We start from the raw sequence: 17,087 nt of genomic DNA on the forward strand, positions 1-17,087 counted from the left end.
AACTGAAGCACAGGCAAGTTAACCTGCCCAAAACCACAAGACTAGTAATAATTGGTAAAAGCAAGACTCAAATCCAGTTGGCCCATAGTTCTTTGTCCCAACAAAGAGGGATAAGCAATCAAAAGCTGCAGTCTGGAGTAGGCGGATCGAGAGCAGTGGCCACTGGCAGAGAAAAGTTTAGGCACAGCTTCAGGGAGTAGCTGTTCTGTACCTAATTAAGGGTTCCAAGCCTTCACAAACCAAACTGCTCATAGACCACTGAAGCATGATGGAGATTTCTGATGACAACATCTACACTTCTTGCTTTAATTCTGTGCTCACCTAGCAACAATGAGCTGAGCTCCCAACTAAGTCAGAGTCTCCTCATACATCTCCAGTAAATGTGTAACGGGGCATTTTGGATTAGACCAGACTCAGATTGCCAACGACTGAGAAGCAGGTCTTGGAAAGAGGAAGTACTACATAAACCAGTAGGCTAGCCTCACCCAAAGGTGGCCCACTCCTTCAAAGAGTTCTGGAGAGCTGCGTACGTAGCCCAAGCTCAGAGCCTATTGTGTAGGAGGAATCACATACTAGTTAACTAATGCATAAAAAAGAACTGGTTTACTAAATAATACGAGTACATAGCAGACTGTCAACAATGGAGCACAAGAAGGATGAGTTCCAAGCAAAGAGAACACATTTTGAAAGGGAAACAGGGAGACAGATCAGGGATATGGTGCTCCAAAGGGGCACTAAGTAGAAGTGGGACATCATGGAGGCTGGTGACACCTTAGTGGACCCAAAAGATATGCCTATTTCCCAGTTTTGCCTGGGGCTAGACTTAAACAAAGGGACTTCTCAGTTCTCCTAAGGATGTTTGGTTCCCTCCTATCCTGGAACTTTTCATGCTTCTGCTCTCCAAACGGCACTAACTACTTTGGTACAGTGTTTATAGCAACATTTCAGGAAACAATAAAATGTACTGAGATCAAGACTGGTTTTTTCAAAATACACTCAGAACTACCAAACCAGTAATTATAGCAATAAGGCTGGTTAGCACCAGCAAAGGATAGTATGAAGGAGAAAGTTATAGAAAAGAAGTAAGAACTGTAAAACTATGCAACTATGGGACAGATGCTGCAACATATTTTCTAACTACAGATCTTTCTCAATCTCACATTATATCATAGGTTATCTTCTGAGTCAGGAAGATGCCAGCTACAATAACAAGTAACCCCAAAACTTCAGTGGCTTAACACAGAAGAAATTCAGTTTTGGCTAACTTCACAAGTCAGCATGAGGGTTCATTAGTAGGCAACTTCCCACCAAATAATCACCTAGGGACCCCAGCTGCTGAGCACCAACTTGATGCAGTACAGAGCAGGCAGTAAGTAATATTAATAAATTGGCATAAAAACAAATTGAGAGTCTGTCCTAGGCCTACATAACTTGTGGCAAGACCTCTGGCTGGTTTAAGGACAGATTAATCTTTAAACAAATGGCCAGAACTGAGACTAGCTAACAGTCTGTGACGTTCTGGCACTTCAAAGTATGATAACATGGCAGCTGAGGACTTGACTCATGCAACTTCCTTTTAGCTCAGTAGTCGTAGTTAGCGGACAATCAGCTTACTAGTTAACCATGATCTGCTCCTGCATGCTTTTCCAAAAATGCCTTGTTCCTCAATTCTTCAACCTTGACCATGTTAGCAATTCACCTCCACCACTTCCTGCACTCCATCAGCACACCCCTAATCAAGCTGGACACCTAATAAAGCCCAAGGACACTGATGCCTCATGTCTTAGCCCACCATTGGGCTTTGACTCTCCTGGTGTCCCTTGTAATTAAAATATGTCTGTGTTTTATTCTGTCGCTGTACCCCTGAGCAAAGGATTGGTGGTCCTAGGCCAGGGCTCCAATACCTGGTGCCTTTCCCTTTGCCATGCCCTTCTAGATCCTCCATGCAGGAAAAGGCACAGCAACACCTCCAGTGTGAACTTGTCCCAGATATGACTCACACCACCACCACTCACATTATACAGACAAGAATCAGGCTCATCGCTTCACTCAGATGCAAGGAGGATCTGGGGAATGTAGTCTTTGACTCAGCAGTCATTCTAAGCCATAACTGCACTATGGAGAGGTGGTTATCAGCTTGGTGGAAAACTACTTACCTTCATCAGCTACAAAATTAACATATAAATTATAGAGCCAAACAATACATACAATGGAGAGTGTTCCTATGTGCCATCTTAGATGCAAATCAGTCTAGATTTGACAGATGAACTCTAAGACTGAAACCCAGAAGGTGACTTTCACAATGGACTTTGGCCTCAGGATCCAGGGCACAGCTGCAAGACATTCCTACCAAGGTGGCTGCCTTTGTTTCTCACTAACTTAAAGGTTCTGAGGAGAGGATGTGGTCTCCACAGGAACCAGAATGTAAATTATGATAAATGAAAGTAAAAGCCAAGATGTTTGGGGTTTTGCAATTATAGTACATCTTAATGGAATATATAAAATCTACTCAAAACTTCAGGGTTCTATTTTCAGAGGTATAAGAAAAGACATAAAAACATGGACTTCAACAAAGACAAAGAAAATAAAAGAAATAAATTGACAATGAGACTATTTTTATATCAAAATTATATATCTAGAATCAATTTACTGGCCCCCTCCATCATCAAGGGAGCCCTGGTGAGCCATGCTGACCTGCAAGGGAGGAGAGAGACCCCACTGACAACCTTTCTATCATCAAGGGAGCCCCAGTGAGATGCACAGGAGGAGAGAGACCCCGCCTACCAACCCTCCATCACTGAAGGAGCTCCAGTGAGCCATGCTAAGCCCATGTGGGAGTGAGACCCCACCCACAACCTCCCCACCACTGTGGGAGTCTCCATCCTGAGGAACCCAGGTGCCTGGCCTATCCCCCTATATGACAGGATAGGCAGCCAGCACAGGAAGCACCCAGGACACTGCAACCAGTTCATCTGGAGGAACTCAGAGTAAATTCACTCTAACAAGGGGAAACACTTTGCATACAAACTCCTAATTTATGATTGGTTCTGTTATATAACTATAGACTTTACTGCTATGGTCTAAAGTATAAAGTCAATAGTTACCACGGTTTATCAATTTCTAAATTGTGCCTGATGCTATCATTATTGCTAATTGTACTACTGTAGATAGGATGTCACATGTGTTATAATCAATTATTCTCCTTTTTGTAACAATATTGTGAAGCTGTGGGGTAATAAGCTTACCACAAGCCAATACAAAAGACTGGAGAAATGAGCCAAACAGAAGCCAATATTCTACTCTCAGTTAATTGGGAAGGTAGGATCTTGTGACAGACACAAAACAAGAATCTCCTACACACATAAGATATACCTAAAGAACAAACCGTTCCTAGAGAGGCCTTAACACTAGTGATATAACTACCTGCTGTCAAAACTCACAAGGATTGTCACAGAAAACAAAATAAAAATTTTTTTGAAATAGAAAATGTCAAGACAAAGGAGCAAATGGAATCTCAGACCTCTAACCCAACTAGAACAAGTCCAGGCAACATCAACACAGAAGAAATTGGAAGTCACATACTTGAATTTCTGAAATGATAGTAACTGAAGTAAAGAAACAACTCTATGAGGCTATAGAGGAAATCAGATCAGACATAATTTCTCAGGTTAAAAAAAGAAGAAATGACAACCATAATGAAAGAATTGCTGAGCATATCTAAAGAAGATATAGATAAAAAATACACAAGCATAGGAAAATGATGGAACCCTTAAAAGAACAATACAGGAAAGGATTAGAATGTATGAAATAGATTCAAAGGGATATCCAGGAAATTAAAAATTCCATTGAAAGTTAGCAAAACTGCTTAAATGAAACTGAAGATATGTTTTCAGATCTAGAAGACAGGATTACAGTGAGAGATCACAAAAGGAAAGATCTCTTAAAAATAACAAGGAACTAGTACATAACAATTCAATAGCTGCAAGATGATGGAAAGAAAAACAACATAAGAGTGAAAGGTATTAATGAAAAAGTAAGCATCAACACAAATGACATAAAAAGATTATTTGCAGAAGTAATAGCAGAAAAATTTCCCAAGCATGGGAAAAGTATCTGACATACAAGTAAGTGAGGTATACTGAACTCCAATTAGCTATAGCCAAAATACATTTACACTGAGACATATAATAATAAAGATCTCAGAAATTAAGCACAAGAACACAGTATTAAAAGCTGTTAGAGAAAAGAAACAGATCACCTATAAACAAAATCCCATCAGAATCATGGAAGATTTCTCAACACAAAACCCTCAAGTCAAGAAGAGCTTGGAGTGAAGTATTTCAAGTCATGAAAGAAAACAACTTCCAACCCAGACTGATGTACCCTGCAAAACTATCTTTCAAAATTAGTGGAGAAATAAGATACTTCTATGGCAAAGAAGTGAAGAAATTCATGACTACGAAACCAACCATACAAAGACTACTGAAAGGTATTCTAGAAGGAGATAAAAATGACCACAATTCCAAGAACAACAACAGAAAAAAACCACCAAGCAGGACAAGCAATTAAACAGATGGGAAAAGTAGGGAACCAACAACAGGAAAATAACATGACAAAGATAAGCCAATATGTATCAGTTATAAACATTAATGTAAATGGCCTCAATTCACCAATCAAAAGAAACAGACTGGCAGAGTAGATCAAGAAACAAAATCCAACAATATGCTCTATACAAGGAACACATTTAAGAAAATTCATAAACTGAAAATCAAAAGATGGAAAACAATACTCCATGTGACAGGAACCCAGAAAAAGCAGGGGTAGCTATAATGTTGCAGACAATGTGAACTTCAAACCAAGAATGATCAACAGAGATAAAGAAGGTCACTTACATACTTGTTAGTGGAAAACTTTAAGGGGAAAAGATAACAATCATAAATATATATGCACCAAATAAGGGAGCACCCAACTATATAAGGCAAATATTAATAGACATGAAAAATCAAATAAGCACTAACACAATTGTAATGGGTGAACTTAACACCCCATTAACAAAGAGATAGAACAACTAGACAAAAATTCAGCAAAGAAATAACAGAACTGAATGAAATTTGTGAACAAATAAACTTAGTAGACCTTTACAGAGTGTTCCACCCAAAAACGTCAGAATACACATTTCTCTCAGCTGCACATGGACCATTCTCTAAAATAGACCATATACAAGCCCACAGAACAGGCTTACATAAATGCAAAGAAACTGAAATTATCCCATGCATATTATCTGATCATACTGCAATGAAATTGGAAATTATTGACAAAAGAAACTGCAAAAACTCCATAAACACATGGAAATTAAATAACACCTTCCTGAACAACCAATGCATCCCAGATGAAATCAAAGAAGAAATTAAACAATATCTACAGTCAAGTGAAAATACAAATACAACTTGCCAGAACCTGTGGTATTCAATAAAAGCAGTTCTCAGAGGGAAATTTAGAGTGTTGAATTCTCACATCAGGAAAACAGAATGAGCACAAATAAACAACCTAATGCTGCACCTCACGGTTCTAGAAAAAGAACAGCAGGTAAAGCCCAAAGTCCAAAAATGGGAAGAAATTATAAAGATCAGATGCGAAATTAATGCAACTGATACTAGAAAACAATACAAAGAATTAATGAATCAAAGATTTGGTCCTTTGAAAGAATAAATAAAATGGATAAATCCCTAGCCAATATTATTTTAAAAAGGAAAGAAAAAGCTCAAATTGATGTAATAAGGAATGAAAAGGTTGAAATCAGTACAGATCCTGTGCAAATTCAGAAGATCATCAGTATGTACTTTGACAATCTTTACTCTCACAGGATGGAAAGCACAGAAAAAATGTACATATTCCTAGAAACATATGAATTACCAAAGCTGAATCATGAAGGTATAAAAATTCTGAATAACCCAATATCAGTAAATGAAATTGAAAACAAAATTAAAAACTTACTAACAAAGAAAAGCACAGTTCCTAATGGATTCACTGCTGAACTCTACAAGAAATTTAGAGAAGATTTAACACAATACTCTCAAACTGTTTAATGAAATTCAAAGGGAAGCAATTCTCCCTAACTCATTGCTGGAGGCAAGTACTACCCTGATATCAAAACCAGAGAAAGAAACTCAAGCAAAAAAGAGAACTACAGGCCAATCTCCCTAATGAACATTGAGGCAAAAATTCTCATTAAGATACTAGCAAACAGAATGCAGCAAATCACCAAGAAGATTATACACCAAGACCAAGTGTGATCCATCCCACTAATGCAGGGATGGTTCCACATATGCAAATCAACAAATGTAATACACCATATCAACAGAGCCAAAGACAAAAATCACATGATTATCTCAATAGATGCAGAAAGAGCTCTGACAAAGTCTAGCACTCATTCATGGTAAAAACCTTAAAGAAAATCAAAATACATGGTCTTTACCACAACCTGATAAAAGTTATCTATGACAAATCAACAGCCAACATCATACTAAATGGACAAAAACTGAAAGCTTTCACTCTAAAATCAGGAACAAGACAAGGATGTCCACTATCACCACTCCTATTCAGTACAGTTCTGTAACATTAGCCAGGGCAATTAGACAAGAGAGAGAAATAAAAGGAATAAGGATAGGAAAGGAAGAAGTTAAATTATCATTATTTGCAGATGACATGATGCTCTACATAGAAGACTCCAAAACTCCACCAAAAGACTTCTAGATTGAATAAACAAACTCAGTAGTGTAGCTGGATACAAAGTCAGCACTCAAAAACCATAGCATTTCTGTATATAAACAACAAACTCATTGAGAGAGAAATTGGGGAAACCACACACTTCACAACAGCATCAAAACAATGAAATATTTAGGAGTCAATCTAACAAAGAAAGTAAAAGACCTACACACTGAAAATTACAGTACTCTGAAAAAGGAGATTAAAGAGCATATCAGAAAATGGAATGATATCCCTTGCTCATGGATAGGAAGAACCAACATCATGAAAATTGCTATAGTCCCAAAATTGTTGTACAGATTTAATGCAATCCTGATTAAAACACCATTAGTATATCTCACAGAACAAGAGAAAACATTCCTAATATTCATCTGGAACCAGAAGAGACCTAGACCAAAGGCAATCCTGGGCAACATAGGCATGACAGGAAGCATCACAATCCCTGATTTGAAATTATACTACAAAGCCACTATGATAAAATCAGTGTGTTACTAGCAAGAAAAAGAAAAGAAAAAAAAAAACCGAACCCCCAAAACCCAACAAAAAATCCAGACCTGAGGATCAGTAGAACAGATTACAAGATGCAGACACAACTACAAGCACATTCAGCCACCTTAGCTTTGACAAAGGGGGAAAACATGATCACTGGAAGAAAGATAGCCTCTTTAATAAATGGTGCCGGAAAAACTGACTTCCCACATGCCAAAGACCAAAACTAGACCCATATCTATCATCATGCACTAGAGTCAAAATGGATCAGAGATCTAAATATTAAAACAGAAACACTAAATCTACTGGAAGAGAAAGTAGGTAAAAATCTTGAAGCTATATGGGTAAGCAGAGATTTCATGAACAAAAACCAAACTGCATGGGAAATATTTTAAAAAATCAACAACTGGCATCTCATCTTATTGAAAAGGTTTTGCATATCAAAAGAAATCACCAACAGAGTTAAAAGAAAACCCACAAAATGGGAAAAAATTGTAGTCAGCTGTCCCTCAGACAAAGGACTTATATCTAGAACATCTAAAAAATTTAAAAATATTAGACCCCCAAAATTCAAAGACCCAATCCAAAAATGGGCATCTGAGATAAATACAAACATATCATATGAAGAAATACAAATGCCAAATAAATACATGAAAAGATGTTCAACATCACTGGTCACCAGAGAAATGCAAATTAAAACACCATTGTGATTCCATCTCACCCCAAAATGAATGGCTATCATCAAAACATTAATCAATAACAAATGCTGGAGAGGCTGTGGGGAAAAAGGAACCCTTTTCCACTGTTGGTGGAAGTGTAGACTGGTACAACCACTGTGGAAATCAGTGTGGAGTTTCCTCAAGAAACTAGGAGAAGAGGTCCCTTTTGACCAGCTATTCCTCTTCTGGGTATTTTCATAGAATTATAAATATCATACCACAGCAATATATGTGCACCCATATTGATAGCAGCACAATTTGTAATACATAATTATTGGGAACAACCCAAATGCCCATCAACCAAGGAATGGATAAAAAGGACGTGATATTTTTATATAAGGAATACTAGTCAGCTCTAAAGAAAGTTAAGTTTGAGGTTTTTATAGGTAAATGGATGCAACTAGAGACTATACTCATAAGTGAAATAAATCAGACTCGCATATGTAATATCATATTGTCTCACTAGTGTAAGAATCTGAAAGAGTGTGTAAGATCCAAAAGTTACAATAGATGTTGTGAAAGGCTAAGAAACTGCTGAAAGGGAAAGAACAACTGGGATGGGGAAAGAAGAAAAGAAGGAAGGGATACACACACACACACACACACACACACACACACACACACACACACGATAGCTAAGATAATGGTAGTACTAATTTCTATTAGTTCATTGAAAGAAACACTTAGTTTTTATATTGTTTGATCAGTCTTACATGCCTCTATCTGGTAATCTGAGCAACTACTTTGAAGGTAACAATATGCGATATAATAACCTTTGTTAATTTCCTATCATTTTGTTTTGAAATTCTGTATCATTTTTATTGTGTTTTATTCTCTAAAATAAATTTTTTTTAAAAATAGAATTAATTTATTTATGGTTTTATTTTCACAGTTGAGGAAACTATGGTTCTATGTACAATTGATTCAACTATCAATTGCCTATACTTAAACTTTTTAAAAAAGTTAAATGCTTCCCAGGTGATTCGGCTGAATTTCCAGCTGATTGACCATGCTGTGCATAATGGCTGTGCATAATGTGTAGCAATATAAAATTTCTTTTTACATCAACATACTTTCATGATATTAAATTTTAAATCTCCAAGTTCTAAAGCAACTTAAAAGAGAAAAACATTTAGTTTTATTTCAAGACAACTGAACTACCTGTGAATCAGTTTAGTTGGGGCACTGGATAAGAACTGAGAGCGCCTATTTTAAATCCTGGTTTTTCTACCATTATGCACCTAGAACAACAGTATTTCCACCCTTGGCTTTAATCTGAAATGCGGGGTTAATCCAAAAACTCCAGTAAGGAGCAAACTAGGTTCATACATTCTACCTGGTGTCACATTCTCTGTTTTGGTAAATGCCAACTGGTATAGCTTAAAGTTAATTCTGATAAAAATGAAGTTACTCACTTAGAAATATTTCTTAAATCTCTGCCCTTGTGTGTGTTGCAAGGGAAACATAGATGAAGATCTAAATAACCACTCATCACCAAAGCATTTCAGCCATATGGAACCTGTGAAATCATTCAAAGACCTCTTACATCATAATCCAAGAGATCTGCGTACACATTTTATGGAGGCTTGGGATGAGGTTAAAAATTAGAGGCTGAATATTTTCCTCACAACCACTGGATGGCAATAGACATTAACAGTAGGTGGAAATAATCAACAGAAAAGCCATTTTTTCTTTATCTGACTTCCTTGGAATTTTTAGATGTAGAAGCACACATAGAGATAGATGTTAGAGAGAAGTGAGCAATTGCTAGTTTGGAAGTAAAATAATCAGGTTTTGAAATATACGTTCTGCTTCTGCAGATTCTGCATCTTCAGTTACACGCCTGGAGATTTCAGTGTTGACCTAAGTGTTGCATGACAATGAAGGGAAGCATGAAGCCAGAATGCTACATTTACCAGAACGTGCAGTTTTGAACAAAATCATTTATTAGTCACGTTGAGATTGTTTAGATCACATGTACTACTCTGTATTTGGGGTCAGAAGCTTAAGGCTCAGCCCCATTCACCCTCAGCCTTATTCCTCCATCATGAATTTTCAAAGTTATGGGCAGAGGCTACCCAGAGGATTCTCTGACCCAAGCGGTCCCAAACTTCTAGGACAGTAAACAGTTAACTTCTGTGTGTCACATGACATCCTTCGGAGATCTTCCCTCACAGGACATTATGGGGAGTGGATGTTAGGGAGCGTCTTGCAGATGAGCTCCTCAAGCTGGGGTATGCTTCCATGGTCTCCTCTGGAGCTCTACCATGAGAACGAACAGCGTGCATTGATTTAAACTTTATTTACCCACAGGAACCACTTTGAATAACATATGAGCCCTAAAGAAAATCCAAGTTTCAGGAGCCTGGCATAGAACCTGGAAAAAGCTGGGACACTAGAGGAGAAACCTGACCACAGATTATCATGAGGAGCCTGAGATTACAGTGCATAGAACAGTGATTCTCAAATTCCTATGTGCCTGCAGTGAGTTTCCGGCTCCCTAATGAAACAGGATCCTCAGCTCTCCTAGGAGATCCTGAGTTGGGCTCAGAGCTTTATTTTTACAAACTGCTGCTGATGTGAATGGCTCCAAAACATGCTGAGATTCCTTGCTTAGAAACACTTAGAAAATGGTCCCACTGAGTTCCTAATCCGCTCTCCCTGCTACCTGCCCCACAAGGGAAAAGTCCTACTTCAAAGTTTACCTGTCAGAGGAGGAGCATTGCTCAGATCTAAGTTAGTTAATGCCCAGAGGGGCCCTTACGCAGGCAGGCCAGGCGGGAAGCAGCTGAGTAACTCGCAGAGAAAGGCCAAGGTCAACCAAGCCTTGAGCTGAATCACAGGTCCCCTGGTTCCCTGGCCCTCTTCAGGCCCAGGCGGAGGGTTCACTTTGTGTTCCATGGCAGCTTTTGGCTTTTCTTTGGCGATATAATTTGGAATCATACCTTAGACATTCTGAAGCTTTTGTGATTCCCTGGCCCTGGTCAAGCTTGTCTCTGATTACTGAAATAATCCATTTGCTTGTGCACAATCCTTAACTAATTCACCACAATGTCATATACCTTTCACAGGTACCACGTCTGACCTTCATTCTAGTTCCAGTTACAGGCACTCAAATGTCACTGTAACCTAAATATATTTACTGCCCAGATGATCAACCATAAAAGATATTACATACACGGGGACATTCCAGAACCATCATAACCTTCCTGCATGATTCCCAACAGTTGACACTAAAAACAAGTTCACTAACAAAGTGGCACCAGCCTTTGCCTATGTTTGTAATCACCATGTTGATAAAAACTGAAATATAATTTAAGAGTTGTTGGGAATAAAATAACCCCCACCAAAGCACAAGTAAATCCTTTCAAGTCAATCTCCAAAAGCCAGTATTTCAAATCCATCCATTCCTCTCCATCTCCATTACTATTATTCTTTCAGTCACTAGCATCTCATTCCTGCTTCTTAATCAGTCTCCCTGCTTCCAAGCTTGTTTGCCTCCAAACCTTTATCCCTACTGTAGCATACCATACAAAAAAGGTCACACCACTTCTTCACTTAGAAATTTTTCAGTGGCTTCTTCTAATGCTTAGGAAAGACCAAACATCATCATAGTGTGTGCATGAAAGGGAATTGCCAACTGTCCAACAGCATCTCTTGTCATTTTATCCTTTGCCTACTTATCCTGGCTACAACAATTTTTTCCCATCTCTAAGATATATCCAGAACGTTCCTGCCTGTGGCCTTTGCATTTTCTATTGCTTAGAACTTTCTTTATTCAGGTCTTGTCATAGATGACTCCGCAGTTTCTTCTTTTCAGAGACCTTTTTTGACCTTTATATCTAAATGTCATCCTCCACCAAGTACTCTCACACACACCACTCCGCTGATTTCCTTTTCAATGTCTGCCCCTTTCCCACCTGAATAAAGACCCACAGATGGTAGGTTCATATCTTCCTTGTCCACCACTACACTGCTTATGTCAGGCACATAATATGCCACATTTGTTAAGTCAGGGGAAGGATAAATACAAACCTATAGCACAGCTGGCATAACTTTGAGTAAAACTATGCTGCCTGTATCTCAAGAGTGTTTTGTAGTGTCACAAAAATAGAACCAAGAAGTACAGAGACAATATCTGTAAGGAGCCCACTCAAATTATTAGAAACTGAGATTAGCATTTCAAAGGGGGGGATCTGCTGGAGCTCATTTTGGCCTTGAAAATTAAAAGTATGTGAATTAAATTTTCCAACCTTGGTTACTGTTAAGGAAAATGATTTATGTGAGGGGTAATGACTTGAACAGAGAGTCAGGATCACTACCAGGTATGGTTATCATTTCATGGCAGCACCAAAAATTTTGCCATCTATTAACTCTCTCTGTACAGACGTTCAAGGTTGACTTGAATCCATCATAGGAGCTAATCTATGTCCCACTCTATGCCCAGACCAAGTTTACTAAGGGGTTGCAGTTAGTTATGTCCCCAGATTCGGTAGTGAAATATTACAGATGTATAAAACCCATTTTGGACCTTTATACATACTCTTGAGAAGTGTCAAGAATGTCTGTCCCTAGACTTTTAAGTGCTAGCACCTAACAAGTTTTGGAGCAATTCCATCTAAGGCTGAGAAAGAGGACCCCCATAGGCACACTCCAATGTCCCGAAGCCATTACTTTAAAAACATGGATCCATATGCAACTGAACATGCTACTGTTGTGTTTCAGAAGGAAAAGCCAGTGAACTAAGCTAGCTCCTGGAACCTTCTGAGAATATCTATCTATACCAGGAGAACACCTTTTATCATCAGACAAAGCCCCACAAAGGGACTAAATTATTTTGAATTATCTAAGGTAGGGAATTCAATGCCTTCATCTAAGTATTTACACGACCTACATTGGCACAGGAGCCAGACTTTATCCAACAACTATTGGTGTATCTTGTTGAAAACCGACACACGGCAGCAGCTACAACAGAAGAGCTTAAGACTTCAGAATGATTCTGAAATTTGTACCTTGAAAGGAGGACTTCCTAAGAATCTTTAGTCTGATTTATGAGTTCAATATTACAGAAACAAATAAATACAAACCTGTGTAATGACTGGTTTTGCTCTGAACAAATGGTTCATACTTATTTTGATTCTCTTCCAAATATTGTGGTCCAGAAGCAATATCTGGTATAATAATGACAATAACAAACATCATCAATCAGTGCTAGAAAGTTGAAAGTCTACTCTGTATGAACTCCATGCTCAACTGGTAGCTCCTACAATTTGCTCCCATAAAGAGACAGACCTTCTCCTGCTGAGCCCTCCAAGCTCATGCTGCTGCTGGCTCTTGTGCAGAGGAAGCTACAGGTGAGGAGGGAAGGTACCTCTTTAATCAGAAGAGATGGAAAACAGCTGAATCCCCTTCAGTACCTTTAACTAAAACGCAGCATTTCTCAAAGTGAGTTTCTGGATGCACTCCTCCACTAAGAGAATTTTACATTTTGTACTTTTATTTTGATGATAACTTTTAAAATATTAAAAGCATTCTGGATCATATGATGTGCCATGGGGCACCCAGTGAAGTGTGTATACTCAGGCCAGCACCATGTATTTTTGGCTTTATCTCATGCTAATGGGATCCAGATGCAGTTCTTTAAAATGACATCATTGAATCCCATTGATGGATAAGCTACAGTTGTCTACTCAGTTCTCTACAGATGGAATTTCATTTTTTACTTACTATGAAAATGCAGTAGGGAGGATGCTTATGAGGTATGATAAAAATACCATGAATATTGTACTGGGTTGACAACTGGTGGTCAACTTGTAACACCCAGCTGAACTGAGTAAGCATGGAGCTGGGTGTGGTAGGCCCACCAGAGGATTGCTGCCAGCAGCACAAGAGGCAGAACTGGAGAAGGGGCAGAACTGGAGGAGAAAAAGAAGGAAGTCTGTTGGGAGCCGGTAGAAGCTGTAAGGAGCTGCTGGTTTTCCTGGAGGAGCTTGTCATGCTGGCTTTCCTAATGAACTCGGCTGTTTTCATCCTCCAAGGAGCTTGGGACTTTGCTGGCACTAAGAATAGCTTCAGTTAAATTTGGGGGAGCTCTGATCCTCACTTTGAGCATCACTTCCTGGCTCTGGAGGGGAAGATGGTGCACTGCCAGTCTCCTGGAGAAGCTTGCTGTGTTGGCTTTCCTGTGGAGCTTGGGACCTCACTGTTGCTGAGGATGGCTGTGGTACTTTTCCGGGGAGCTGTGGTTCTTATTTTGAGCATCACTTCCTGGCTCCAGTGTAGAGCTCTCAGCCTGCTAGCACAAATCCTTCATCCTGCTGGCACAGACTTTCCAGATTCTGCCACTGACCTTTGGGCCTTCCCAGTGCAGATCCGTGAAACAGGCCTGCATGAGACATTGTCCTGGGCTCTGGGCCTCCAGCTGGATTCATGGGAGGCATTGTTATGGGCTCTAGGTCTTCAGCTGGAGTCATGCAGGACATTATTGCAGGATCCAGGCCCTCAGCTGGATTCTTTGGTCCTTAGTGTGTGGACAGATTTTCTGTACTCTCTTGTATATGATTCTTTGGGTAACTACTATAAATAATCTTATAAAATATGTGTCCTGTATTATATTGTTCACCTTTGCAAAAAAACCCACAGCATGACAGTATGCCACTGTCTTGCATCAGAATATACACTCATGGTGACCCATGTCTGGTGGTCCTAACAGGTTGTCCTAGAAGATGTGGGGGAGCAGAAGAATGGGGCAGTGGGATGTCAGAGGACAGAACATTCTGTCTCTAATTCAACAACCACAGAGGTCTCTGACAGGTGGGAAAGCTCTCACAATACACTTCTAGGACACATGCACCAATCGGCTTGGTGCTCCCTGATGGTGCCCTGCCAGGATGCCATTGATGTCCCCAGGTCCATGGGAAATATTTCTAGCCCCTTCTGAAATGTCGCTGAGCATAGCAGGGTAGCTCCAAAGACTATCTTGATGAGCTGGCATACTTATGACTGCATCGGTATGCATTTAGTCATAACAAGAGCGGGAACCCCCAAAGCTTGCTTAACCTCACTGCTGAGTGTAGTCACACCTAGCAGGAGCCACACCTACTGTCCAGTGACAGTGACTCAGGGCAGCATGGGGGAGGCCAGACAGCATGAACCCTTCACACCTGCTGAGACGGCACAACGGAGACCAAGAGGAGCCTCAGAGCTCACACAACCTGCCGGTCGCTCTGAGTCATCCACACAGGGCCTCCCACCCTTGGCTGCCCCAGAATGGCCTTTGAGAGTCTTTCCACAGACAGTGCAGCTGAGCAGGAAGGTTCCATGAGAAATTAGATTTCAAAGGACCCCCAGGGCAAGAGAGAGCAGAGGTTCCTCACCCTGACCTGCCTTCATCTTCTGAAGACTGCCACTCCTCTAACTTCTAAACCTAGCAGCAGAGGGCTCAAGCCATGTGGGTAGCTTGTGTAGAGATCTGAATGACCCCAAACTGGTCATAAAGGATGCTCTGAAGCCTTTGTGTTCACAGCTGCAGCTTTCATTCCCCTAGTGCTTCATCAGACATCTGGTCTGTCAGTCCCAGCTGTTGTATTTGTCTCTCAAATTTACTAGGGAAGGAAATGGGTCTGCAAGAGTCCCTTTGCCTTCAGCTCTCAGACTTGCTTATTTTTGAGAATAAACCGGTTTGAACAGCATGGTGCACGCAGTGATTATTTCAGGACCAGTAAGGGATGTGCTGGAGATGCGTGCCTGCAACACTCAGGCCAAATGCTGCGGGCCCTGGGAGACAGAAGGTTGTCTGTATTAGCGGTATTTCCCCTGGATCGCTGCAGGATGCAGGCTTCCTCCTTGTCCGCACCGTGGCAAAAGAATTTAAATGAGCGTTAATATTCCCTTAAACACACATCACACTGTTAAATTTGTCTTCAAATATTCTCCCTACCTCACACATACACAGTACACTTTCAACTCTTAGGAGTTATTTGGGAAATCAAAATCAATTATATCAGCCCCCATATGATGCCACGTGTCTAAATTGTCAGTAACCATACAGCAGAATTGTCTTTTAATATCATTCCACTGGGCCCCCTGCCCCGAGTGCAAATTTTAAAGAATTCAGACACTAACTTTCAATTTATACTGAGAAAGACTATGCCCTTTGTTTTTGTACAAAGCACTCCAGTTACCATTAGCATCACAGAAGTTCACAAAGTCAAAGGAAAATGGGTGTATCCTAGGAGTGAGCCCCTAAGGGGAAATCCTAGAGAAACACAGGGTAAACTAGAAAGGTGAAGTGCGTTTGCGGTGTGCTTCAAAGTTCTCCCTGGTAGTCCTCTACTCAGTTCTCTGTCTTCACCCACAGTGGTCCATTAGCAAAAACAGAGTCAGCAGGGCCTCTTTATTCCTGACCCTTTGAGCCCTCTCCTGACTTCTGCGATGCCGCTGCAATCCTGTGGGCCTGATGAGGGCAGCCTCCCGGAGACGCCCAGGGTCTGGAAGCTAAGTACTCAGTTTCCCTGCTCTCTTCATTTGGAGACCTCATCTCATGATTTCTCACAGGGAGGACATATGGCCAGGCTAAAATCATGCTAAGTTATAAATGACTTTAAAAATTAACGTCACCTTAGTTCTTGCTTAGCAACAGTAGAAACAGAAACTTTGGTGCCTGTCTTTCCAGACCACCCGCGACACAAAAACCCTAATGGAGATCGAATGACTTGCTCCTTGGGTAAGACACAGAATGGAGCTGCGCCGCACTGGGCTCCTTGAAGGAAGACCTTTGTGTGGCCAGACGCTAACGCAGGGTTTCAGCTTGGACCTCTGCTGCACACCAAGGAGCAGGGAAACCGGAAGGAGCCGAGACCATCCCAAGGGAAGCATCCTCCAAGGTCAGAAACCAGCCCGGGGGGACAGGCAGGGCGCTCGCTTTCGGCCAGGAGCCTCGGGACAGCGCACGCCACCCGCCCCAGAGCTGGGACCCCCGGACGCCCAGCGCTGCTCCATGGGAGGGAACCACACTCACCTTTCTGCCTGCTGAGGAACGGCAGCGGGGGCACGGCGCTGGGACCGCGCGCTCCAGGGCCCTCGCCGGCCGCCGCCCGGGGCGCAGAGCTGCTC

General features: G+C 40.7%; 1 protein-coding gene across 1 annotated transcript in view; it reads right to left on the bottom strand.

Annotated features, from left to right (window-relative positions):
- The window catches only part of Rtn1 (reticulon 1), a gene marked incomplete in the record, with an annotated part of 163,969 nt that overhangs the window by 114,276 nt on the left and 32,606 nt on the right, over window positions 1-17,087 (bottom strand). Inside the window, 1 exon segment of the mRNA XM_013522002.1 lies at window positions 16,993-17,087. Within this exon segment, the coding sequence (XP_013377456.1) occupies window positions 16,993-17,087 (95 nt within the window).

The sequence above is a fragment of the Chinchilla lanigera genome, unplaced genomic scaffold, assembly GCF_000276665.1.
Source record: "Chinchilla lanigera isolate Chin_1 unplaced genomic scaffold, ChiLan1.0 scaffold00065, whole genome shotgun sequence".
Classification (NCBI taxonomy): Eukaryota; Metazoa; Chordata; class Mammalia; order Rodentia; family Chinchillidae; genus Chinchilla; species Chinchilla lanigera.